A 27,759-nucleotide genomic window follows, 5' to 3' on the forward strand; every position below is an offset into this window, starting at 1 on the left:
ACTAATGAAATTTGGTTGAAAATTGCTGTAATCCATTTTCTGATGAAGTGGTTCAGATGCATTTTACCCAACCCAAAATACATAAGACTGAGATAAAAACATTCTTTAATAATAATGTACTTCTGATGAGACAGAATATAGAAAATTACACACTTGGTAAATTCATCAGCTAGAGGCAATCAGCAGAGCACGGAGGTCACCTTTTGCATGCCCTCGCTTTGCTCTCACAAATAATCACCTGAAATGTAAGGCTGGAGGCTGGCTTTCCCATCAGTCCCAGCAGGGCCCACTCACTGCTCTTTCATGTCACACCTGGTTAGTTTTAAACTTGTTTAGCACTGAACCAAAAGCAGAGATGGAAAGTCCAGCACATTAACAGACTACTCCAGAACCCTGGTCCCAGGCAAAAAAAGCACAACTGTGGAAATACACACACGCAAACCCTCCTTTTACAATCAAAACCACCTCTGCATCGAGGCAAATATTTACATAATCCCATTCCAGGATTCTGAGACCCGCATCCCTCTCTTCACCCTCAGAATAGGGAGATGAGTGACTGCAGTACTGGCAGAGCCAAACAGGGCAGAAGCTGCTCCCCAGCAAAACAAGCTGAAATCTGAAAACTCAAGAAATATCCCTACCTTGAAGGGAGACTCACCTTTGTGGCCAGAGCTTCAGCGCTTTCTCGACAAGTCTTCTCGATTTCAAGATGGTTCTGCATGAAATTAACTTCCTCTATAACCATGTGAGAAACTAGGAATGAGGGGGAAAAAGTCTCAGCATTCAAGGATTAGTCAGCTATTCCAGAAGCCCACGCATCGTCCCATGATTACGAATACTTCAATTCTTTCTCTGGCTAGCCTTTAGCCATTATCAAGAAAAGTTTTTAAGAAGCTGCCCTGACTTAACTTAGTTCATATTTGAACACAGAAAGAAAAAAAGAACACAACAAAGAACAGGCACTACTCTAACATACATTTAGGAGGTTTGTAAAGCATATATTTTCTATGTGGCTATGGACACTACAGACATATCAGCTAATTTAATAAAAGACTCTCCCACAAATGAACAGCAGCAAGATACCTTTCTTAGAAGAATATAACATGTGGATCTAATAAAGAAAATTAGGTAATAAGAAGTAAAATGAAGGGCTGGGGATGTGGCTCAAGCGGTAGCGCGCTCGCCTGGCATGCGTGCGGCCCGGGTTCGATCCTCAGCACCACATACCAACAAAGATGTTGTGTCTGCCGAGAACTAAAAAATAAATATTAAAAATTCTCTCTCTCTCTCTCTCCCTCTATCACTCTCTCTTAAAAAAAAAGAAGTAAAATGAAAATAAATCTTAAGTTGACTGACATAACTATGTGGCAGCTTAACTAAGAGTTGTAATATTACTCTGTAAGAGTGACAAGCCAGTCTCTGTTATTTCAAACTCCAGAGCACAGAAGCATAGCACTGAGATTTATGTAGCATGTGATGAAAACAGGGGTTTAAATTGTTTCTATCATAGGCTATCAGTAGGAATAAGGGAAAAAATCAAATTTTACTTGATTTTTTTACCAACATTTAAGAAACTGTTTTAGATTTTTGAGTAGCTGGTTTATGTAAATTGAGATTTAAAGGTACAGAGTCATTTAGAACTTGGATTATATTTTGAGGCTCAAGATCAACTAAGAAAATGCCAATTCCACTCACCCACATTTCTTGTTAAAAGAAAATCCTCAGAACCTTACACCTAACTGTAGACATGTATATTTATTGACATTTGTTTGGCTTTTAAAAAAAAAAATTAAAGGACCCAAATGTGAAACTCAACAAAGTTAGGCAAAAAGCTCTGGGCTCACATAACACAAAGAGAGATTACTTTTGCTTCATTTAAGCTTAATTAACCTGCAATTATGATTAAACTCAGAGGGAAAAAAATTCTCTCCAAATTAAATACAAAAAATGTATTACTTCCTAAGTCTGTCCAAAGTTCTTATTATGTTAATATTCAAATTCATAAAGCAGCACTAAATGGCCAGAAACATCTCTAACCTTGACATTTTTTCAGGGGTAATAATAATCTGCCGCAAATGCAGGCCAACCAAAAACCACTTAACTAATTAGTAGTTGCAGTCACCGAGAAAAACATGAATCAACACTGTTATTACAAGTGGCACATTTGAGTGGCATCTAATTATGACTTGATGAGCACGATACTTGCATTATCAACATTACTACTGCATCCCATCAGGGCCTAAAAGCTGCTGATGGCATTGACTTCGAGAAACTCCCACTCAATGGTACAGCAGCACCCAACAATCGGCTTGGCAGGGGCCCCCCTCACTAAATGACACGTTAAGCGTAATTACTGGTAGACATTGTAAATAAACAGGATTGGAAGTGAAAATTGTACCAAGTGCATAAGACACAATCTGACACATTGGAAGTGGCAGCCTTAATTGAGAGTTTCTTTGACTGCTCAAGATCATTTCAACTGCATTTCTCAGAGGACAGTGATTATAACTGTGGAGACAGACGGCATAATGGTATCAGCACTGCTGACAGAGCAGTGAATTAAATTGTATCTGCTGTGGTGTGAAAGCCTTGATGAGAGGTACAGATGCCTTAGTGGTCTTATCATTACAACACAATGGTCATGTTGTCATCAACCTTTCTGGCTCCAATTGAAAAGAAATGATTGTGTGTTGAAGCTCCCCCACACCACCCCCCTTGTCCTCTTCTATCTCTTGTTCTGAATAGAACCAATTTTCAGAGAGCTATGAAATCACGCAATAGGTCCTAAAATGCAGCTGCTTGGCATACAAACGGGTCCCCATTAAACTGGAATCACACACAATATGTGTTTATGCCAGAAGAACAAATAGAAGCTGAACACAGGCCAAGTTTATTCACACACACAAAGCCCATGTAGCTCTTCATCAATATAATTGCCTTTTATATTGTAGTTTAAATAATAGGCTCTATTATTTCCTTAAAATCCTAATATTCCTGGCATTTTATCACTATGTTTACAAGGTAGGTTCTTCAAAAATGTGAAGGAAAGAGAAAAGAAACCTATACAATTTTTACAACATCAAATATTACTTTGAATTTTTAGCCTTAACTACTTGACATCTTCTGCCACAATCTGGTATTTCTACTCTCATAACAAAAACATAAACACTCTGCATTTTTCATAGGAATTTGACTTTTTATTCAATAACATTCTTGCTCATGAAAGAGTAAGAAAAATCATTCCACAGTATTGAGGTTTAGGCCTAGCAAAAGGGGGCGGGGGGGCATTTATTTTCTAAGTATTTTGTAAAAGCTGCGCTGTGATTTAACTTGATAGACTTGGCCAAGGAGTACCTGCCCACATTTTCTCCAAGGCTGATGTGGTAGACTCCATCAGGTGGGGTCTTCATTTCTTCCTCAAAGAGGGAAGAGTAGGAATTCTTCATTGTGCTATGATTTTTAGTTTAAGAAATTATCCCAATGCTAAATTAGATAACTCACTTACCAACTTCCTGGGTTCCAAAGGGAAGAATACTTTAAAGGCCATTTATATTTTTAGAAAAGCAGGACTCCATTTCCAAATGCAAAAGTCAGGTCACATGATATAAAAAAGAAATAGTCTTAATACAGAAATTTATGTGTATCCTTTCAAAGAATGAAAGTTTTTAAAACCTTTAGCTGTCTATTTTTATGGTCCTGAAGTAGGTCTTCTTCCTAACATCCATGATCTACAGCTACCATACCTATGTCATTGCACATTTTAATGAAATAAGGTTTTAAAAAAGATAAACTCTGGGCTGGGGATGTGGCTCAAGCAGTAGCGCGCTCGCCTGGCATGCGTGCGGCCCGGGTTCGATCCTCAGCACCACATACCAACAAAGATGTTGTGTCCGCCGAGAACTAAAAAAATAAATATTAAAAAAAAAAAGATAAACTCTAAGAGAACTTAATACTGCAGTTAAGCTTTAAAGAAAAAAAAACTAATCTTTTAAGGAGTCCATAGTAAAATAGGTAGTGAGGAAATATTAAAATGATATAGTTACTAGCATCAGTTGTAAAGTAAGAGGTCAGTAGTAAGAGGGCCTGTGTACACAGAGAAAACATGATCAGCCAGGCTGACAACTGTTGACGCTGGACCATGGACATTCGAGGGTTCATTGAACTATTTTCTCAGTTTTGAAAAACTCTGAAATTTTTTATAATAAAAAAAGGCCCTAAGAACTCAATAGTATAACTAAAAGCACATAAGCTGTTACTTCCACCAGTCTAGCTGGATTAGCAAAGTTGGTCTTTCCTCATCTGTGACCTCAAAGCACTCTCACCTTAATGCCACCCACAGGACATGTCACATTGCAGGGAAACGGGGTGGCTTTGTTTTAATTTTTGCTCTTGTCTTCCACTAACTGTGACCATTAAAAGAGGGATTTTTGTTTCACATGTGTCTGGTCCTTTTGAATCCAGCATGATGCTATGTACAAAGGACGTGCTCCTATTTGTGGGGAGGATGGAGTTCATCGTGAATACCCTCTTACAAGAACGTTCCCTGTAGTGGAGAAATGCTTAGGCAACAACTATCATCACCATTTACTGAGCCGGATTATATGTCCAGCCTCATGCTAAACCCTTTATACCTGTTCCCCTATAAATCCTCAAATGATCCTACAAAGTAGGTGTCATCACAGTAGTTTTATATCTGACAACATCAAGGCCTCCTAGTTGTTTAGGAGGCTGAGGAGAGAGGACCTCTTGAGCTCATGAGTTTGACATATGCCAAATCACAGAGTTCTACCAGGAAAAGCCAAGCCAAATTCACTCCCAAGGTGATTCCACTTTTTCACTATCCATTCTAGTTCATTATAGTTAAAGGCATCATTTTAACTACAAGGCGTTGTTTCCTGAGCAAAATTCCTGTCCATCTCCACCTCCCAGCAATATGTAGAAAGACATCTCTGCAGCACACATGGTGAACATAACACAGCTTCTCCTTCAACATCAGACCCCTCAGGAAACAGCCAGGAAGTGGGGCATGGTGGCGCACGCCTGAAGTCCCGGATGCTCAGGAGGCTGAGGCGGGAGGATGCTGAGCTCATGAGTTTAAGAACAACAATAGTGAAACCCCATCTCAAAAAAAAAAAAAAAAAAAAAGAACTAGCCAGGAAGTTGGCACACATGTATGAAAACTGGTATGACCTAAAACAGAACCCAGACTCCAACTCTGGGGCTTCAAGTACTTGAAAGGACTTTATTTACTTCTCCTTTCACAAGAATCCGTGTTTGCAGAAACATGGCGTTGCTCTGTGTAGAAAGACCAGGAGCCTAAGCACTTACTATATGACAGGTATAGTGTTAAGTGTTTTTACATAAATTATCTCATTTAATACTTAGCCTATAAAGCAGGACCATTAATCTCAATTTTACTAATTCAGATAAGTATCTACTACATGGATTCACACCAAATGGAGCTCTTCACTGGTGAAAAATATGGCCAAACCCCCTTCCAGATCTGAAATTCTACCTCTGTTCAAAAGTCATGAATTGTTTAGCTCAGATACAATTTTTTGAAAAAATATTTAAGGTTTTCTTATTCCCCAATTTTTTTTACTTTAATTAGTAGGCCTAATAAAGGTAAAAATTAAAGGCATACAACGATACCGACTGTTGTATTAGCTTCAATTAATCCTTTCAGGTCTTAACCTGAGTTTCTCAGAAGGAAAAAAAATGTAAATTCTTTAAACTATCAAAGGTGTTTAGAGGAAGACACAAAGGAAAGGGAAATGGAAGATGGAAGCAGAGTTTACCTGTTACTCAAAAGGCCGAGGGGGGGATTTGCTTCCATTTTTGCATAATGCAAGAAGCAAAATCCTTACCATCATCTGGATCAAAATCTTTTGTGATAAATCCAACCATAGGAAACTTGAACTATCCCCACTGTACACAATACTCCAATCCTCTATCAATAATTCAAGTACATTAATTGGTAACAATGCCAGTGGGATCACTGTTTCAGAGGTGATGGGTGCCAGCACAGTGTAAGCATATCCCACTGATCCTGCACTAGCCAAGGATAAAGTCACGTGCAACTGCAATTCATGCATTCACAAGTAAGAGGTATTTCTATCACAGCATACCAGCCTCCCAAGATAGGTTATACCCACAAGATTACCCTCAGATTTTCTTTCTTGTAGTCAGATGCTGAAATAAAGTGGTTATTGAAATTTAACTATAATGTTACATTTTTATGGCTGTTTTACCTTCCAGAAGTGTCTAATGTTTTGAAGTGCCGTTACCAAGTCAACACTTTATGATATAATCAAATAACCTGACTGAGATAGCATCAGCAGAATGACAGAGAAAGCCTTTGCTTCCAAAGGAAGGGGGTCACTTTCCCTGCTACTGTCTGGCTCTTTCCCGGTGACATACTTCCATCTGACACTTCTGGGTCTGATTGGCTATGTTCTATCTTAGGGAATAAATAACAGATTTATGTCACATAAAAAAATAACAGTAAAAATTTAGAAGAATATTATTATTACTTTTGTGGGAACATATCTTTCCTTGGTTGGTGAAAGCGGTATTTCAAACATTCAAACTCTTAAACATATCTAAGCTCTGTGACCCTATAACTGCTTTTCTCTTTTTTTAACCATTTTATTAAAGCATTAAGTGACATGTAAAGAGCTATATGTATTTGATGTATACAGCCTGATGAGTTTAGGGGCAAGTATACACATCCATGAACCATCACTCACCATTAAGTCCTAGATACATCTATTACCTCCCACAGTCTCCTCCCACTCTATCTATCCACCCATCCATCTATCCATCCATCCACCACAATGCCTCATGCATGCTAAGCAAACACTCTACCACTAAGTTATACCCCAACCCCTATGATTTACTTAGAACACTTAACATAAGATCTATCCTCTTAATACATTCTAAGTATATAACACAGTATTGTTAGTTATAGCCACAAAGATGCAGAGTAAATCTCCAACATAATTCCTTTCTAAGAATTAACCTAAGAAACTAATCAGATTACTATAAAGCTGTGTACTTTGTGTACTTGCCATGACATTAATCATAATAGTTAAAACCCATAAATAATCTATTAATTAAAGAACATGGTACCATTATATGATGGAATGCTATGGGCAACAATTAAAATGTACAGCTCTACCGACATGCAAATGTGATAACGTACTGTCTACTGAGAAAAGTAGGCCACCAGACCAAATGCAAAATATGCATTTTGATATAAACAAATTACACAAACTTAAAAAAAACAGGAAGGACAAGACTATAAAATGGTAACATTAGCTTTTCTCAAGTAGCCAATGTAACAAAGTAATTTTTTCTCTTTTAACTTTTTGTACAGTAAGATTTTCTACTAAAACTATAATAATAATGCCCTCATAAAATAATAATACTATTCCATTTCTTTAAAGATCACAGTAATATGGGCTGGGAATATGACCCAGTGGTACAACACTCACCTAGCACGTGTGAGGATACTGGTTCAATCCTCAGCACCACATAAAAAAATTAATAAATAAAAATAAAGGAAATGTGTCCATCTGCAACTAAAAAATGTTTTAAAAAAAGATCCCAGTAATGTCAAGGCACCTTTTGGGCAAATGGAAAGACAATTTTAATTATATATCTCTACTCACATAATACAAAAATAGGTATATATGTATAATAATTCCACTGAAGTGCTTACATACTTTTCTGAAATTCTTCCAGTTTTTTAACAGCTTCATCTCGTTCTTGCCTAATTTTGTCACACTGAAATGAGAAAAAAAAAATGTTAAATTTATATCATAAATTTTAAGTTTGGAAAGGTGAGCAAGAGTAAACATATAGGCAGCAACAATTTTCTGAAAACAAAACAAAACAAAACATCTTCAAAAAGCACCAATAGTACAAGATGGCTGTTCGGCTCAACTAGCACGGAACTGTCCAATTTTCTTAGACCTTCTAAGATAATGAGTCACCCTATGGCTCATTATCTCCTCAGTAACAGACCAATTTAATATCCTTGAGTTAAAGTGTACTCGTTCTTTAAGAGAATGTTTGCACTTCTTTTTAAGTAGGTATGTCTGTACCATTTTTTCCCCAGAGTAGGGGATCAAACCCAGGGTGTAGCACATGCTAGCAAAGACCCTTCCACTGTGCCACTTTGTGGGAGTGTGCATCTTTCTCAGGTGCCCCTGGCAGCCAACACCCTGCTCATCCACAAGTTGAGTTCCCCATGGGTTCAGCAACCCAGCTCACTGCTGTACTCTTGGGGGCCAACGGAGAGAGGACTGAATGAAGGCAAGGTGCTGCCACACACCCTTGCACACTCTCACCCAGGAAAACACGACATGCCATGCCCCCTCCCAACCCCCCAGTATTTTGGCTGCAAGGTAGCAAAGGAGAGAAGATAAACTTATTTCACAATAAGCATGTATCATTTATAAAACTGGTTTTTAATTCAAAAAGGTGAGAGAAGTCCTTGAAAAGACTTTGAGGGACAAGACCATAAAAGGCAAAAATAACTATTAAAACATGACAATCTTTTAGACATGTTGTATAGAAACAAATATCTCCTGTTTCAACAGCCCAGGATGGTATTAGTGATATTTTTAGGAATCAAAAAGTCATTATGAGAACTGAATTCAGTTCACCCTGAGTTACATGAAACAGGGAAGACATGATTAGAGATATTTTTATCAAAACTACCTGAAACTTTAAAAAGCAACTTTTAGTTATCAGGATAATAATTTTAAAATGATTTTTTACCTGGCATGGTGTACACACTAGCAACTGGGGGCTGAAGCAGGAGGATCATAAATTTGAGGCCAGCTTGGTCTAATAGCAAGACCCTGACTCAAAATTAAAAATAAAAAAGACTGGAGATGTAGCTCAGCAGAAAACGTCCCTGGGTTTAAGGCCCAGTGCTGCAAGGAAAAAAACTGAATTTCCTGGGAATACTTAATTCCCTAAAAGAACCAAATAAATAAAGCAGAATTTTAAGATGCATTTCATGACTAACACGTCAAATAAATACAGTGGGATTTCAACTCGTTTTTAAATTTCAAATTCCAATGATTTGAAAATTATGATGCCACTAATAATTTGACAAATCCAGATTAAAATAGTGAGATCATCTATTTGACTAGCAAAAACTAAAAAAAAAAAAAAAAATCTGAGCACTTGAGCATTCTAAAATCTGGCAACTCATATTCTGCTGTCTGTATAAATTAGGATAAGTACTTTGGAAATAATATTCTATCAAAATTGATAACACACATCCCCTCTGAGTCAGCACTGCTGTTCCAGGTGTCTACACCTGGAGAATTTCCAGCCATGTTACAAGATGAACTGTACGAAAATGTTCAGGTTTTTTTTTTTTTTAATACCAGGGATTGAACCCAGGGGTGCTAAACCTCTGAGCCACATCCCCAACCCTTTATTTTTTATATTGAGAAAGGGATCTTGCTAAGTTGCTTAGGGCCTCACTGAGCCTAGCTTTGAACTAGTGATCCTCCTGCCTCAACCTCCTTAGCCACTGGGACTGCAGGCATGCATTACCACACCCAGCAAATGTTCCGCATTTCTAATAATGACAGTCTTGGTATATTCACAAAATACACTATAGAACAGTGAAAACGAATAACTTAAAGCCATATATACGCACACGCACACGTATATTATAATGTCGAATAAAAGGAGTAGCAGAACACATATCAAATGATGTCTTCAGCACACAAAAACATTTCATATATTTATATTATATGTACATATATTTTTATATGTATGGTATATACAAAAATATATGAGCATGAAATAGAAGGATAAATACAAAATTTATGACAGAAGCTGTACTCTAGGAAACAGGGAAAAGATTAGGGATGAATGGCACAAAAATCTTCAACCTGTGACTGGACTCAAGGGCCTGAGTCATGAGTGCTGATGAAATATCTATATCTGCTGTATAACTTCTGGATTAATTTTGTGTTAATTTTCTGTTTTACTCCTGAATTAATTTGGCATTTCTGAAAGTGTGGGATGCCCTGTGAAAACTGCCATCATCCAAGAGTTGGTGTTTGAGAGTGGTTCTTCTGAAGGAACCAGAGATTCATCCAAATCTCACATAGCTTGAATTGTCACTAAGACTGCATGACAAGAACATAAACAGGAATCTCCATACCGCTCACCATAAGGGTTGCGCCAATTTGCAGTCCTACCAGCAATGTATGAGTGTGCCTTTCCCCCCACATTTATTGTTGATGATTGCCATTCTGACTGGGGTGAGATGAAATCTTAGAGTAGTTTTTGATTTGCATTTTCTAGTTGCTAAAGATATTGAACACTTTTTCATATATCTATTGATCAACTATATTTCTTCTTCTATGAAGTGTCTGTTCACTTCCTTGGTTCATTTATTGAGTCAATCCCCAAAAAACAAAGGTTGAATGTTTTTTCTGACATGTGGATGCTAATTCACAATAAGGGGTGTGAGGGGATAGAGAAGAATATTGTTATTTTAGATTAGGTAGAGGGGAGTGAAGGGAGGAGAGAGGGCATGGGGGTACGAAGGATAGTAGAATGAATCAAAATGTTATTATCCTATATACATATATAACTATATGACCAGTGGGATTCTACATCATGTACAACTAGAAGAAGGAGAAATTATACTCCATCTATGTATGATGTATCAAAGTGCATTCATATTTAACTAATTGGAGAAAATTACAAAATAATAAAAATATTTAAAAAGAGACATGAACAGCTAAGAAAAACAAACAGAGACCAACCACCAGCCACCAACACAGCTACCATTTGCTGGTCGTCTCAGACAGGCGGGTACCAGTTACCCAGAAGACAGACTTTTTGTCTATGCTCTCTACTCATAAGGCCCAGGGAGACAGGCTCTAGCTAATAACAGGTCTCCACATCAGTCTCAGGCTGCCATGCAGGTAAGCAGTTTTGCAGTCCAGCTCACACTAGCCCTCTACTTAACACCAACAGATTCACATGGTCTCCCCCTAAGCCCAGCTGTGTTCTATCAGGGGCCTTCATATTGCTTTGCTTTCTATTTTCTGCAACCACATTATGATAGAACTGGCAGTCACAGAATTTACCATCTGCTATGCTGAAAAGGGTGTGTGTGGGGGGGGGGTGAGTTTACACATGCTACAAATGCAGCTCACTTACTCCAAACTAGAACTGATCAAAATATGAAAGATGTACCCATTTGCTAAACAAGAATTCAAACACCCACTTATTTCATTTTAGGTACATCCAGAAACATCTCTTGCAATCTATCATTCTATAAACAGGAAGAAGTTAGCAAAGATTACGGGTCTTTTTGGTAGAGATGCATCTTTCTGCCACACAGACGCCCCTCACCCATCCCACCCTTTGCTCTGCCCTGCCCATGCAGCTGCACCATCTGTAAAAACTGCTTCTTTTTGTGTTGAGAATTGCTCATGAAGACTTTGCAAAAGCAACAGATGTTCCTGGGCCCACGTCATTTAATTAGGATGCCCAACAATTCTCTGCAGCTCAAGGCTGGGGTAAGACTTAGTAGTGTGAGTGCTGGCTGGTTTAAGCAAGCTGGGTAACACTACAGCTATTCTAGAGTTTCAATTCTGGCTCTCTGTGGAGTAGTGAATTGACCAAACATTGGCCTCGCTAGTTTTGAAAATCCTTAATATCAGAAGCTCCGGCTATTTTCCATATCTCTTCCTTGAGCCTCATCCAGGCAGATAAAACCAAACCAGGATCTCAAAGAGTGCTGGCAGGCTGCTGTGCACAGCAAAGTCCCTCTAGTGTGAACTAGCATCTCCGTACTTTCCCCCCTCCACCATGGGCTACTCAGTTCTTTCCCCCTCGACCATCATCCAACTATTGCCAACACTAAAGTGGCTGTTTACCAGGGCTCAGCTGAAGCACAGATAACTGATACAGATAGTAGCAAGACAGCTTTATCTTTTGCTTTGTATATATTTTATGCAAGAAAAACCTTCAACATTCTCAATTGTGTCTAATTTTAGTTACTATAAAATTCATTTTTATCTTTCTGGTACACAATGCAATGGAAGGTTGCCATCTTCTAGACAGGACAGTTTGCGACCCAAGAAGCAGACACACGCACCTGCCTGCAAACATCATCAAGAGGGGACAATCTATATACAAATACCTTACAGTTGACTGAATTGAACTTCTAATCACATGCCACCTGTGATTATTGAATATCTGGACTTCTGTCCTCAGAGCACTGAACAAATTCATGCCAAACCTATACCTGCCAGGCACCGTGCTAAGCACTGAGGGGAGTGTGGAACCCCACAGACACTGTGTGCTCATAAAATGTATCTTTACCAAGAGACCAACAATAAAACAAGCAATTTGTGAGGACACCTGGTAAAACGAGAAAAATGCCACACTGCTGTAGGAACACAGAGCAAAGACAATGGCACCGGGTATGGAGAGGTCTCAACCCTAGGCCATCTCTCTTGCAGTCCATTTCTTTCACATCTGGTTACCATATTTTAAATTGTAAACATGCATAGCATCAGAATTATGCAGAATTACCTATTTACCTGCTTTTAGAATCCTTGGTGATGCGGTGAGAGGACCATCAAAACATTTTTAGTAACTGACACTTCTACTGTTCCACCTGTGTAAGTCTGGCTAGTACTCAACTGTGCTTTCTGGATTTCTACAGGTGTATCCTTAAAGAATGCGAGACATTAAATCATTCCCACTGGCATGGAATTCCTTTTACTCTCTTTCTCTTTTGGTGTTCTTTCTTCCAATTCAAAGTTCTTTCCCTCCAATTTTCATAGGCAATAAAGAAGTAGTAGCTGTCCCCCCAAGCTGTCTCACAGCATTCTCCAAATTCTAGGTCTTGTGTGTTAGATGGAAACACATGTCATCAGAACTGAGATCCTTGCTCTTTGTTTCTGGATAGATTGCTGTTAATAAGAGACTCATTTTCACTTTCAAACTGCTAAGTAATTACTTTTTCTCTGGCACAACCACTTGCCACTCTGTCTCAAAGAAACTGCATGTATGTGGATGTATTATGCATGAATAGTTAGCATAATGGATGCATATCTTGTTCTTTAAAGTGGCTTCTTTATGGGTTTTTTTTTTTAATAAAATACTTTGGGACCTTCACCTCTGAATATTACACAAGAGGAAGAAATTTTAACAATAGACAACTGAGCCAACACGCAAACACTATCATATAGCCTGCTTCTTGAAACACAACTCTTGGAAAGTGTCTGCCTCATTCCCTTTTCAGTCATTGTTCCTGGCAAGCTGACAGAGCCGCCTGATGCACTGGTACAGCAGCTCACCCAAACGGCTCCTAATCAGCCACTTAAACATTTATGCATTTCAAAACTCGATCTCTGAACATAATATTAAACATAAATACTTACTATTTAACGACAGACATTCTTCTATTATACAGAGTTCCTTCTTTCTCTGCACACTCCACACACACCCCCGCCACCCTGAGAAATGTGAAAGCCATTCCATTCAAAGCCCAATAAGACTTTTCCCCCATATAAGCAAAAAACCCAAAGGATTATGACAAAGATCCTGAGTGAGTCAGAAGAGAATGCCCTTCAATTGTAAAAGCATGGCTGACATTTAAATATGGTGACTGCTACACAAGCAAAGGGACACACTTTTATTTGGTTGATTCCAAATATATCATCATCTATTTTGCCAGGCCCCCAAATACAGACTTAGAAGAGTTGCTACCTTCAATGTGATAGGCTCTCTGATTTTTTCACATACAATTGATGATGCTACTTAGAAAATGGACAAAAATTAATGATAAAAGTAGCAAATAGCACTCTTTCACAATTCCCACTTACCTTGATGTTAAAACACAAAAGTCTCAAGATTTTTTTTATACTTTAAGGCAACCTGAACCAACTGCTTAGAACCTTTTTAATATTTTGATAATAATGAATTCTGGCTGATAAATGTGACAAGTATATAAGAAATATGCAGATGGTTTACTATAAAAAGCAATTAATTCTGTTTGTGAGAGAGTTCGAAGATATTTAAAAAAAAAGTGACATATAATCCAAACATTCAAGTTGACCCAATTTTGTCACTTGGGAAGAACAGAAACCTTGTCTTTTTATGTTTTATTCCATTCCACCACCAGGCTCCAGACACCTGCTTATACAATGACTGCTAACTCATCATGAATACTTGTCAACTTGTCTGTGCCCTGGACAGAGTTTTAACTCAAGAGTAGAACATTCATGTATTTTTCGTTATACTTTGGTGCTCAGAAGGCATCTGACAGAAAGGTTTCCCTTCAAAAAAGCTTTCCTTATAAACTCAAACAGAATCTGATTCCATCCTTAAAGTTACTGATAAAAACCATAAAATCGTCAACATTCTGTTGCTCCTAGTCAGAATCCTGCAAAAGAGGGAGGGAGACAGACATACAGATACACAGACAGACACACACACACACACACACACACACACACACACAGACACACAGACACACACACACACGAATTCTTCTGACATGAGACTGATTTCATTTTTCAATTTTTCAACACAAACTGATGAATGGTAAAGGCACATGACCCAGAAAAGTACTGAGTCTGACAATTTGCTGTGGGAAATTCACACACCAATGATAAAGAATAAAATGAGGACTTTTGTGGGAAATGAGTCGCTTTGCTCCCATCAGTTTACCTGCTTGTAAGAGAGCACTGTGTTGGAAGACCCAGGTTTGAATCTTGACTCTGACACTACCTACCTGTTTGACCTCAGGAAACTCACTCCAGCTGAGGTCCAATTCGTGCATGGATGAAATGGAGCCAAATGGGGCTGTTTGGTGCATTAGATGAGGGAGATAGGAGGACAGATGTCCCACAATGGCTTCTTAATAAACAACCTCATAAGCAACTGCCTTCCCTGAAGACCATGGATCCTGACACTTGCCTCAACAGAGAAGACCCAAATCAGGCAAGAAGACCCTACCCAAAGGAGTCACATCCACTGCCTCTTCCAATTGACAAGGCTCCTGCCTGGCAGCTAGGATAATCAGACCTAACAGAAACACATGGAAGGGAGAAATACCTTGCCATCTATTTTTCTTTTCCCCTACTCCTGCCGAATTTCCCCATATGGAATTAAATACGGCAAAAAGGAAAAAAAAAAAAAAAAAAAAAACAAGCCTTACTCTAGAAGGCTATCCCTGACAGATTTAACTGGACTCTAGGTGGGGGCCATCAGACAAAGATGGCGGCTTGTCTTTCCTGAAGTGGACAGGACAAAGCTCCCCCAGCCCGGCACAAGAAAGTGCTTTCCCAGAGAAAATGGTGTCCTCCATTTACCACCTCCGGAACTAAAGCTGCTTTTACTCATTCTATGTTGTATAAAAGGCTTTTATTATATGCTTCCCTCCTTTGTAACACGGCCCCCCTTTTGGGGAAAAAAATCTGCAGTAATAAGCAAGCTAGTCTTTTAACAGGAGGTAAACAGAGTGCAGTGAACTTAAAACCACTCTACTTTGTTTTACCCAACCACACAGCATTCCTTATTGCTTTCATTTCTTTTCTTCCCCTTTCTGTTAATAGTTATTTTTAAGAATTAGGACAGAAGCAGGTCAACAATGCCTACAGATGTTACAAAAGTATTAGGCCACACTCTGCACAGAGACGCATGTAAACAGTTAATGGGCTGGGGTAACGTATAATCCTTCTTTGACCAAATGCATTTTACCTATAATTCCACTTGCATAACAGACGGCTCACTTAAAACCTCCCTGCAGAAAGTGGCTCTCAGTTAAACAGCCATCACCACCACCAACAAGAGATGCTTACAGAGCACCTCCTATTTTTAGGGTGCTGCTAGGTCTACACATAGTAAGGATTAAGGAAGAAGAAAAGATAAAGCTAAAATGATTTATGATTTAGTCTTCTCATTCCTCTGTTACTGACTTCTGTCTGCATCCTTCTTTCTCTACCACATGAAGACACGGGTTTGCTTTGTCCCTCACGTCTCCTGGGGTGTGTCAGAGTGTTCTTCTGAATCAACCACCTCCCAACTTGCCTTGCTCTCACCCTTCCAGGGCCAGGAGCAGCTAAGCAAGACTCCATGAGCTGACGACCTGGCAGCCTCTTTCTCCTCCCTAGTGGGAGGATGGGTAATTCATGAAAGAGGATCAAGCTATCTAATCTAAGCACCATGCAGTACATGTGTTTTGAAATTATCAGGCTTCAGGCATGCCAGATGGAGCACACCCTCTTCACCTGTTGATACGTTCAGGACATCTATTACTAGGGTGGTTATGGTGAGGGAAGTAGAAATATCTGGCCAAGCCAATTTCTATGGATTCTTCCCTTAACACAGAGGTGAGGACCAGCCACTTCTATCACGGACATTTTAATCATCCCCACCTAGCATTCCCTAAATTGTATGATGAAGGAAAAAGAAGAAACTTTTGAGATTTCACAGACCACCAGGGGTTAACTTATAAAAGAGCAAAGGACCCTTAGAAGTAGGTGGAAAGTAATTATCCAAAAATCTATTATAACCTGCTTTGAAACAGAGTACTTACTGTTAATATCACTAACCACGCCACAACTAAAGGTGGCAAATTAATATGAGTGAAACAGTTAAACACGATTCTCCATGGCCCAATAAATAATACCAAATAAGCCACAAGGTTTACAACTATTTAGCTCACTACCAATTTTTATTACAATGTTACTCTGAAATTTTAATGATGAGATTTCATAATTTATAGTAGTGACAACTACCCTTCTTATTTAATAACCACTACGGACCTTTTTTATTAATTTCCCACTAGGGTTATAATGCTTTAAAATAGTTGGTCTATACAAAAAAAATAATTTTTAAAAGCAAATTTCATTTATATCTAAAAACAACCACAGACAATACTGTTTGCTACCTCTTATTTTTCATTTTCTACTCACTCCCTCTACTTTTCTGACCTTCTATTTGTCCTCCATTAAGTTTATACGGGGCTACAGACATACACATACACACATGCATATACGCCACACATGTATGTATATGTGTGTATGTGTATTTGTAGGTGCCACACATGTATGTATATGTGTGTATGTGTATATGTAGGTATGCACATGTGTGGGCGGATGGATACACAGACAGATATCAGTAAACATTCCCAAATCTTATATGGACATTGCTAGAGTCAAATGGATACAGTTTATAAAGAATTCAGCTACTTAACAGTTAAAAAATTAAACTGCCAGACTTCCCCTTCACCAGGTTTCCCTTCTTCACACTGGGTGTTTTTCAGTTTCTCTCATATTATTCACTCAGGCAGAAGAAGTATCTATACAGCAGGTTTATGGCAGTATCTGGGCTAACCACTAAGCACTAATTCCATGGAGTTCTCTCCAGGATCTTACATGTCTAGGTCCTAAAGGCAAATGTCCCAGGCCTTCAATTTCATCCCCAGAATCACAAATCTGACTGTCAGGAAAAAGTGCAATTCTTGGGGACTCGCTTGCTTGGCCCAGTGCCTCACCACACATTTAGCTGTGTTGTTAATCTCCCAGAGCTGCGCCTACTGTGGCATGCCTGCTATTCTTTACCATCTGGAGCCTGGAGTTGATATTAGCTTGAACCACACATGCAAGAGAAAAGAAGGGGGAAAAAAAACCCTCATTCACGTTTAACTGAAATTAGTGGCTGAACAATACACTACGCTGCCTAGGCTTTCACACATGGAAGAAAAGGGAAGAAAAGGGTAAAGTACAAACCTTCTCCTTTGTTTTCTGGTTCTCTGCTCTGAGGTCTTCATATTCGCCTATTGCTAAAATAAAAAGGAAAGCAACATTACAACTCAGAGGAAAGTTTACTGTGGGAAAACCCAAGAACCCAACTAACCCCACCGGCTCTTTACTAGGCTGGGAAGAATGGAGAAGAAACCAGGAGGGCTTCTGTTTTGGAGTGTAAGAAAGAAAACATGGCCCACCAAGCTGACCTTCAGCGTTCCCCGGTCATTAGGAAGGTGAGAGCCAGAAGTGCCCCAGGACAAGCCGCTCCTCCTCCTCCATGCTCAACACCCTGTCCTATGAAAAGATTCAGGAGGTGTTCTGGGAAGTTCCTCCAACACTAAGTCTGTGGTGTCACAACCAAGAGGTTTATTTGGGAATGGACCTCTAGAAAATGAAGCATACCTTCCAATGTCACGTATCAGCTTTCTCCAGAGCAAAAAGTTGACCCCATGAACATCTGGCTAAGAACAACCATTTCCAGGCAAGACTGGCAGTCACCAAGCCACCACCAGGATTTGCCAGGCTCAGTTCACTGAGTTAGGAATACATGTAAATCAGACATATTTCCAACTATGTGGGGGGAAAAACAGTTCCCTACTGAAAATTCCCTGTAGCTAGAAAAATAAAATAACTGAACCCCTTCATTCAACTTTTAGCAAAAACCCCATTCTTAGGTATCCTCAAGGTAAACCTGAGACAAAGTTTTGGGCAACCACCTAAGATCACGGAGGGAACAGAACATCTAAGGTAAATCTAGAACTGCTTCTCACCCACCCCAGCTACCCCAACCACAAAGCCAGTGAATTATCAGGCTAGACGTTCATCTTTTAAAAAATTAATTGGGATTTAGCTCCTAAAAAACTCTGTTTTTCTTTAAAAAAAACAAAAACAAAAACAAAAACTTCCTATCTCTACGAACAATGAGACAGAAATAAAAAATCTGAAACCAGTGGCTTCAAGAACATTCAGGATAATGTGGTCACTGGTTCTAGAAATGTATGATTGTGTGATTCTAAGTACTGGAGCAGAGAACATCCCAGAAATAAACAACCAACATGGGAAAGGGCACTCTGCTTTTTCAAGTGAGCCTACAGGTTCAGAGAACTTGCAGTGATGGCAGCACCTAAATCTTAACATCTAATCTAAACTTCTTCCATTTAAAACATCCGATAATGGCTTTGCAAGCTTTTCTAAAACATGCATGCTATTCTTCCATTATACTGCCAATTCTACCCACAGGAAACACTGCAAACTCCCAATCACTGGGTCTTTATCAAGGGCATTTATTAATCCCACGTTTATGAGATTACACCAACAATGTCCAGAAGTTTTATTAGCACCCCGTAAACATGAAGTAAGAATTAATGTCAACTTTATTAAAGCCCCCCACACCCCCAAATCCTTGAACATTAGATAGCCCACTAAATAGCTCTGAATGTATATCCATATAGATAAGAGCACTTTGAAAACAATTATATTTTCAACAGAAAATATTTGACTGATCTCAGATTGAAGCCCTTTATACTTCAACCCCTCATCAGCCCCCACCACACATGCCCCCACCACTGAGGATAAACTAAAGTGTCCTTGGATCTTAAAAATCAATGAGATGGGCCCCCTTTTAACTAAGAAAGAGATTCTACAAACATCCACTTCCGCCATTGGTCATGGTCCCGAATCATATTAATATATCTAATACTGCTTCAAAAAAATAAATACAAAAATATTTTATTAAGAGACTTTGATTTAGATTACTTGACATTTAAGAGTATCTGTAGATGAAGCTGAAAAACCAAAATTGATTTAACACTCTATTATTGGTGCCCTACTTTATAGACCTCCGCACAAACAATAAAGGCTTATAAAACCATAATCTCATATTGACATTAAGAAATTTTTTTCTATTTAAAACATCGGATAATGGCTTTGAAAGCCTTTTTAAAACACCCATACTATTCTTCCATTATATTGCCAATAGAACCCAGATGAAACATTGTAAACTCTCAATTACTGGCTCTTTATTAAAAGCATTAATTAAGAACCCCTCACCTATCACATTTTAGTGCAAAACACAGAAAATATGCTTTCTTGTGACTACATGAGACTCAAAAAAAAAAAAAAGCAAGATGCAAGGAAAGGAAAGTATTAAGAATTCAACCACTTGGCACCAAGCAGGGGATAACTGAGAAATGAGCATAAAAGAACAACAAAGCATGTATTTGGGATTTAAAAACCAAGTTTGCTGCCATAAATAATACATATACATGCATATACACAATGCATATACACAAGTATCAAGGGGACACACAGGTAACCCCATCCTCAGCAAAACTTGTGAAAACTGAAGTGACCTATACTATTATTCAGACCTTTTTTGGTGGACAGCATTGCTAGGGGTCATAGGGTTTCTTCTTATTTCAGGACTGGCTCAGAGTTTGCAAATTTCAAATAATAAGCTTGCACAGTTTAAATGATTTGATAACAGAGACCCTCCAATCCTGGATTGATCAATGCCTAAGAAGAGAGGAATCTGATCCAACTCTCTGCCATAGGACAGATCCTCACAGCTTGGGGAGACTTCATCTCCTAGGTATACAGGTATAGAAAATGTCACTATACCAAAGGGTCATCTAGGACAGTCATTAAAATGTACAGCCTACTTTCAGCTGAGCACTCATTGGCTATAGGAGCTGGGAAAAGTCAGTTAATCTCTCAGAGTCTCGGGGTACCTCATCTGATAACAGTGTCTCCCACAAAGCTGTTATTAAGAGAAGAGTTAACATGTGTGTCTAGGCACATGAAGTGTTCCACACATGTTAGCGATGGTTATTGCCAAACAGTAAAGTACATCAAATCCTGAGTGCATGACAAAAGAGATCAGGTTGCCCTGATATCCTGGGTTACTTTTGTCCCACAGGGCCCATAAAGATGGGCAACTGGAAAAATCTGAAACCCAGGGCACCATCATCCTTCACCAAATAAAGGGAGGGGTAAAGGGGTTAAAGATCAAGTGTGAATCATTTGTTGTAAAGAAACGTTTGCTACAAAGCAGTGGAAGCACATCTGAGAGACATACTTTTCAATCCTGCTGCACATTAGATTGGGCTGGGCAGCACTGCAGTCACCCAGACTCCAGTCCCCTCACCTCCCACACCAAGATTCTGATTTGACTCGTCTAGGTGGGGCTCAGGCACCCTTTGCTTTTCTTGAGAATTGAGTGCCCAGGTAATTCTAATGTGGAGCCAAGGTGGGGAACCCCACATAACTGTACGGAATGGAAGAAAAAGGAAGATGGTGGAGAAAACAAGGAGAATAGCAGGCAGAACACGTGTATCCAGAACCATGCTGGTTTTCCATTTTCTAACTCCCTAATACCAAGAAAAGGAGTTTTCATTCCAAGCTGCAAATCATGAAACAGCTCAGGAGGCAGCTGAGTAGATGTACTTGTTTAAAAAAAATGTGACAACTAAAGTCCATAACCACAAGTCAATAACAATGCCTCTGGCGAGAGTTAACAACCTTCATGGCTTGCCTGGGACTGTCCATTTTAGAACTGAAAGTACAGCATCCCTGCACACTTCTCAGTCCCATGTGGACTGACTGACTACCTCTATTGGTATCTCCAGACCAGCATTTCCAACTAGCACTTTGTAAACCTGCACTGTCCAATAAGGCAGCCATTGGCCACCAGTAGCCATTTAAATATTTATCAATTAAAATGTAAAGTTCTGTTCTTTAGGTTCATTAGTCACAATTCAAGTGCTGAACATCCATGTGTGGCTACTGGATACCACTCTGGACACTGGACACAGAACCTTCTTAACACAGCAGAAAGCTCTATTGGTCAGTACTCTTCTGCACATCTCTGTCCTGATGTCCTATAAGCGCCTCAACTCAACATGTTAGAAAGTGAACTCAGCAATCCCCCTTCACTCAAACTTCCTGCTTCCAGCACACAGGGTCTCCTTCACTGGTGTCACCTTCCACCCAGCCCCCAAGCTACTACCCACAGGGTCTCCCTTGAGTCCACTTCCCTCTACCTACACAGCATCAAACTCCTAGATCTAAAAATGTCTCTCCAATCTGCCCTGCCTCTGTAGCCAGGATCTCTGTCCCAATTCAGACCCTCAATATTAACAAGACCCTCCGATCCAGCTCTACCTTCACTTTATCCCAAGTTTGTTCTTTACACAGTGGGTGGTCAGCATATTGACAAAAAAATCCTCTTCTTCCATCTTCTTGTTTAAAACCTCCAAAACCTTAGCTTCACAATCTGGAACCCACTTGACTGCCTGCCATTCAGTCTCAGAGTCCACCACAAGCTACTCCATCACACCCAGAGTCCAGGGCTTCCCTGAATCCTGTAAGACCTTTCATACATAGGTGCCTCTGCAAATGTTTTCTCCTCTGCCTGCGAGGTCTTCCCCATCTCCTTCCTTGCAATGCAGGTCTTCCAAGAGGCTCTCCTCACATATCTCAGGCAAAGTCAGCACTTCTCTTTTAACACCAGAAGGCCCTGTCCATATAGGTTAAGCAGCCCTACTCCAAAAATCAGAAACTGGAAATGCTTTGAAATACGAAACTTTTGAGCACCAAAGTTTCAGATTTTGGAACATTTTGAACTCAAAATTTTCTTGTTAGATATACTCAACCAGTAATGTCTATGCAAATATTCCAAATTTTTAAAAATACAAAGTAAGCATCTTGGATACAGGAACTAAACCTGTAGCTCTGTTAGAGCCTCTACACACAGCCATCATAAATTAGTTGCATACAGGTTGTTTTCTCACCTTTCTTTCCACCCAACTGACTGAACTATGCCTGTGCAAAATACCAAACACAGAGTTCTTGCCTATGTTGAATGAAAGGCTATGTCCACTTGAATCTGTGATGCAAAACAACTGAGCCAAATATTAACATCCCCATTTTACAAAGGAAGACAGAAATCCATAGAGAAATCAAATCCCACAGTTTTTGAAAGCAGAACCTGTCTCTTGATTCCCAAAGTCATTCAGGGAAGAAGACAGTACTGAGCATAACTGTGCACAATGCAATAAAGCACTAAGTCGGAAATAATCCTCTAGGGTGAAAACAGTGCCTTCATTCATCCAGACACCCACATCCACATGATGCCTGACATATAACAGGCATTTGATAAACTGAGCAGGAAGGAAGAATGACTAAGGCTTCACACCAGCAACTCATGAAAGAGCACATACTCTCCTCCCTATAGGTCTTCTGCATCCTATGTTACACGGAAATCCTTAATCAAAATGAAACTTTAAATAGCCACCAAATGTAACCGGAGAAACACCGCCTCATGAGATCTTCTAATGTAGCTTTACATTCATTGAGTCTGTACCTTTGAGACTCTGGGAGCCCTGAAATGTTACTAATGGGGAATGAGGACATGAGTCACAAAAGATGGTGTTCAATTAGGGCTAGATTCCCTTCTGCACACATCCCAATGGGTCCTCCTCTTAAAGCCAGAGTAGAAAGAGAAGTCATTTATACCTCACTTGTTAATTAAATCATTATAAAAGCTGGAAAAACACTGCTGGAAAAAAAACTGATCAAAAAACAAAGGTAACAGATTTCATATCTGAAAAGAAATTATGGCAAAACAGAAATTCACTCAATACTTGGTAGAACATACAGTCCGGTGTTAATGAAGTAATGATGATTAAGAAGTACTCGCCACAACACTGTATTAATGACTTCAAATTAACCAACAGAAAAGAAGGAAACAGAGTATCTTTAAAATACATATATGTTGGATTTCTAATCTGGCATGTGAGGACCCTATAAATCACTTCTTTCTCACAAGAAAAAAAAAGCAGAATATGCTGAAAATCAACAACTCCTCTTAGGTCTGTCAGAGAACTAATGTCACAAGGCCACCCCCCAAAATTAGAGGAACCCACAGGCAGATACAGACAACCACAATTTATGGGAACAGATCCCAGAAGCAGAAACCTCCTCAGAAACCAACAGCAAGACAGGAAAATCTAAGCTATAATTGACAAATTGCTGGAGGCTCCGTTTGGACAAGTGTGAAAGTTAAAAGTGGGTATCTGGGTAGGGGTGCACACTTGGTTTTACTTTCGAGAACCTGGCCAGGTTTGTTCAGAGAAGATCAGAGAGAGCAGGCTGAGGAGGAAAGCAGCCATTCTGAAATATGCTCAGGGGCATTCTGTTCTTAAAGCCTGGCCTCAAGAGAAACAGCCGTATTAGAGTCTAATGGATTTAAGGCAGGGCCATGTCCAGGTCCAGCCTCCTCCAGCTTCTGTTCCGCCTAATTAGGGAAGTGGGAGCTGAACAGAAGTGGGAGGTCACAGTCCAGGAGCACAGCCTCCTAAAACCCAGCCCGAGGATTCTGATCCAACCAGAACTACAGACTAATTTCATACCCTACCACCACACACCAATGTCTAGAACATCGTTATTTATGATTGCTCAAACTTGGGAGGAACCAAGATGTTCTTCAAGACGTGAATGAAAAACAAACTGTGGTATATCCATACAACAAAATATTATTCAGTGATAAAAAAGAGATACATGAGCCATCAAGTCACGGAGGGGAAACTTCAATGCATATTGTTAAGTGAAAGAAGCTCATCTGAAAAGGCTACGTCTAGTATGAAAACAGCTATGTGAGATTCTGGGAAAAGCAAAACTGTGCAAGAAACAAGAGAGATCAGTGGTTGCCCCAAGTTCTGGGGGAAGGAACAATGAATGGGTAGATCACAGGATTTTTAGAACAATGAAACTATTCTGTACTATACTGCATGAGACTTGTATATACATCATATATTGGTAAAAACCCATAATTGTACAATACAAAGAGTGAACCCTAATGTAAACTGGACTTTAGCTAATAATAATTTATTAATATTCGCCTATCGGGTCTAACAAATTCACCACACTAATTAAAGCAAGATATTAATAGAAGAAATAGGGCTGAGGGGAAATGAGGACATATGTGGGAATTGTCTACTTTCAGATCAATTTTTATGTAAACCTACTTCTCAAAATAAGTCTTTTTTTTTAAAGAACCCTAAATGAGCAACACACATTGCAAGCAGAAATCATACCTAGATTTGTGTCATATAGGACATGAGACAAAACCAAGTTACTAAAAGGATCTTGTACATTACTCTTCATGGTACCATATAAAAACTTCAGAATGTATGTCTGAAATGTTTAGCCAGCACAGCAAGGAAGAAAAAAACAAAAGTTATATATGTTTTACATTTTAAAGCAAAGTCTAGCTGTGTAACAGCTTTAAAGAATAAAATCTAGGGCTATGGATGTGTTTCAGAATTTGTCTAGCATGCGTGAGGCCCTGGGTTCCATTCTTAGCACCACAAAAACAAAAGTAAGAATAAAATGTAAAGCAGGGCAAAGTTTAAATGTTTTAGATTCCTCAATTTCACTTTTAAGAATTTTTCCTATTACTCATAGATAAATTTTCCCTTTTACCCATGAATATATACTATTATACAATTTTTTTAAAATTGATGTTTTTAAAAAGAATTTGTCCTACAATTGTAGTTACAAATATATGTACAAGAATGTATGCAGCATTATTATTTTTAATGAACTTTAATTTTTTAAGCTTTAGAGATATAGAAAAACTCAAAGATAGTAAAATCATCCCTTGGTATTCACAGGGAATTGGTGGTTTAAGTGGATACCAAACTCTGGAAATGTTCTTTTTTTTTTTTTTTTTTTTTTTTTAAAGAGAGAGTGAGAGAGGGGGGGGAGAGAGAGAGAGAGAGAGAGAGAGAGAGAGAGAGAGAATTTTTAATATTTATTTTTTAGTTCTCGGCGGTCACAACATCTTTGTTTGTATGTGGTGCTGAGGATCGAACCCGGGCCGCACGCATGCCAGGCGAGCGCGCTACCGCTTGAGCCACATCCCCAGCCCTGGAAATGTTCTTATATAAAATGATGTACTATTTACATACAATCTACACAATACACTCCCACGTTCTTTATATCATCTCCAGATTATTTACAATACCTAATTCAATATAAATGCCATGGAAATAGTTGAATGCTGTATTATTTAGGGAATAATCATAAGCAAAAACAATACCTGTACATGTTCAATTTTTTTTTCAAATATTTTTGAACTAAAGTTGGTTGAATCCACAGATGTGGAACCCATGGATACTGGAGGGCCAGCGGTACAGAGTTCCCCTGTCTTCCCCTGTCATGAACATAAGCATTACTATGGCACATTTGTTACAACTAATAGACCCACAGTGACACCTTATTGTGAACTAAAGTCCACAGTTTATTCAGGTTTCCTTAGTTTTTACCTAATGTCCTCTTCCTCTGCTCTGGGATCCCATCAGACATGCCGAATTGTATTTATATGTCATATATCCTTAGGCATTTCTTGACTTTGACAGGTAGACTGGCTTACAGGTTTTTAGGAGACAATCACAGAGAAAAAGTGCCATTTTTATTATACTGTATCAAAGACATGAGTTATCCACATGACTTATCCCTGTTGATGTTGACCAGCATCACCTCACTGAGGTAGTGTCTGCCAGATTTCCATGGAAATTACTCTACTCCGCCTTTCTTACACTGCAATCTCTGGAGAGAAGTCACTGCGAACAGCCCCCACTTAAGGATGGGGGAGTTAAGACCACACCTTTTTTAAGTGGGAGGAGCTACATAAATTATTTGAAATTGTTCTGCATTAGAAATTTGTCTCTTCTCCCTGCTAATGTATTGAATTACTTCTATTAGTACTGACTCAGAAATATTTATTTCATACTTTGGGTTACAATACAATATTTTTTTTTCAAATCGTTCTGTCTTTGCCCACGGGAAGCTCCTTCAGTTGGCTCCTGTGTCTCTGACAGCCCCATCACTGTAGGGTTATTAGTTTGTTCACTTCCTTAGTTTTGAGTACTACTAGATGCCTCAGGCTCATCTTGTATGTTTCTTTCCTCATTCTGGAATCTGCCGTTTCTCCCAATAACCCTGTTCCTTTCATGGTATTAGTACCCAGCTCTGGGTGCTAGATGTGTTCATTGCTACCAGTGCATCCTGACTCTCATCTGGCAGAACAAGAAAACACATCTGTCTGCACTAACCCAACTACGTGTACATATCTGTAAGAATTTTAAAGATAACCATCTTTATCTACATTAAACTAAATATGAATTCATACTGATGTCTCCAACTTGAATCCATTACTGCAAACATTACTTTAAGTAGCAAAAAAATAAAAACAAGAAACACAGAAATATCCATCCAGAGGACATTAAATACACTGTGGTAGATGAATACAGTGAAACACTATCTAATCAATTTTTAATAATGTGACTCTCTATGTGCTGACATAAATTACATATTAGGTAATAAAATATGTGTGTACATAGAAATACACAATTTCTGGAAGGAAACACCGCAAAAGATTAACAGTCAGAAACTTTGAGAAATGGGAATGGGGTAGAGCAAGCACTGTCAATAGGGAGTAATATTATTCTCAACAAGGAAAAAAAAAATCTTAGGTATTATGATGGTTTGTGGCCCTTCAAAGGGTCACAGTATATAAAATGTCTAAAAAGGCTCCTGAGGAGGAGAAGAAGAATAAAAGAACTACTGAGAAACAATGAGTTAGATAGAACAGATAACTGTATTTTTCACTTTATAAGCATGAGATTATTTTATGATTTAATTTTTTAAATTTATTTTTTAGCTTTAGTTGGACATAATACCTTTATTTTATTTATTTATATGTGGTGCTGAGGATCGAACCTAGGGCCTCGCATGTGCTAGGCGAGCGCTCTACCGCTGAGCCACAACCCCAGCCCATTATGATTTAATTAAAAAAAAAATACAAGACTCACCTACCTACGGGAAGTATTAAGTGAAGAGAGGAATTCTGACTAGAAGATGCTATTCGCCAGCCATG

At 38.9% G+C, this 27,759-nt stretch overlaps 1 protein-coding gene across 3 annotated transcripts in view; it reads right to left on the reverse strand.

Moving 5' to 3' along the window:
• Positions 1 to 27,759, reverse strand: part of SHTN1 (shootin 1) — a 96,162-nt gene that overhangs the window by 62,920 nt on the left and 5,483 nt on the right. For all 3 annotated transcript variants that reach the window (XM_081268195.1, XM_081268194.1, XM_081268196.1), the window contains exons 2-4: positions 17,802 to 17,854; positions 7,728 to 7,788; positions 659 to 753 (exon numbers count right to left, since the gene is read on the reverse strand). In XM_081268195.1, the coding sequence (XP_081124321.1) occupies positions 659 to 753; positions 7,728 to 7,788; positions 17,802 to 17,854 (209 nt within the window). The remainder of the gene's footprint in view (positions 1 to 658; positions 754 to 7,727; positions 7,789 to 17,801; positions 17,855 to 27,759) is intronic.

Source organism: Spermophilus citellus, assembly GCF_964194105.1.
Source record: "Spermophilus citellus genome assembly, chromosome: 15".
NCBI lineage: Eukaryota > Metazoa > Chordata > Mammalia > Rodentia > Sciuridae > Spermophilus > Spermophilus citellus.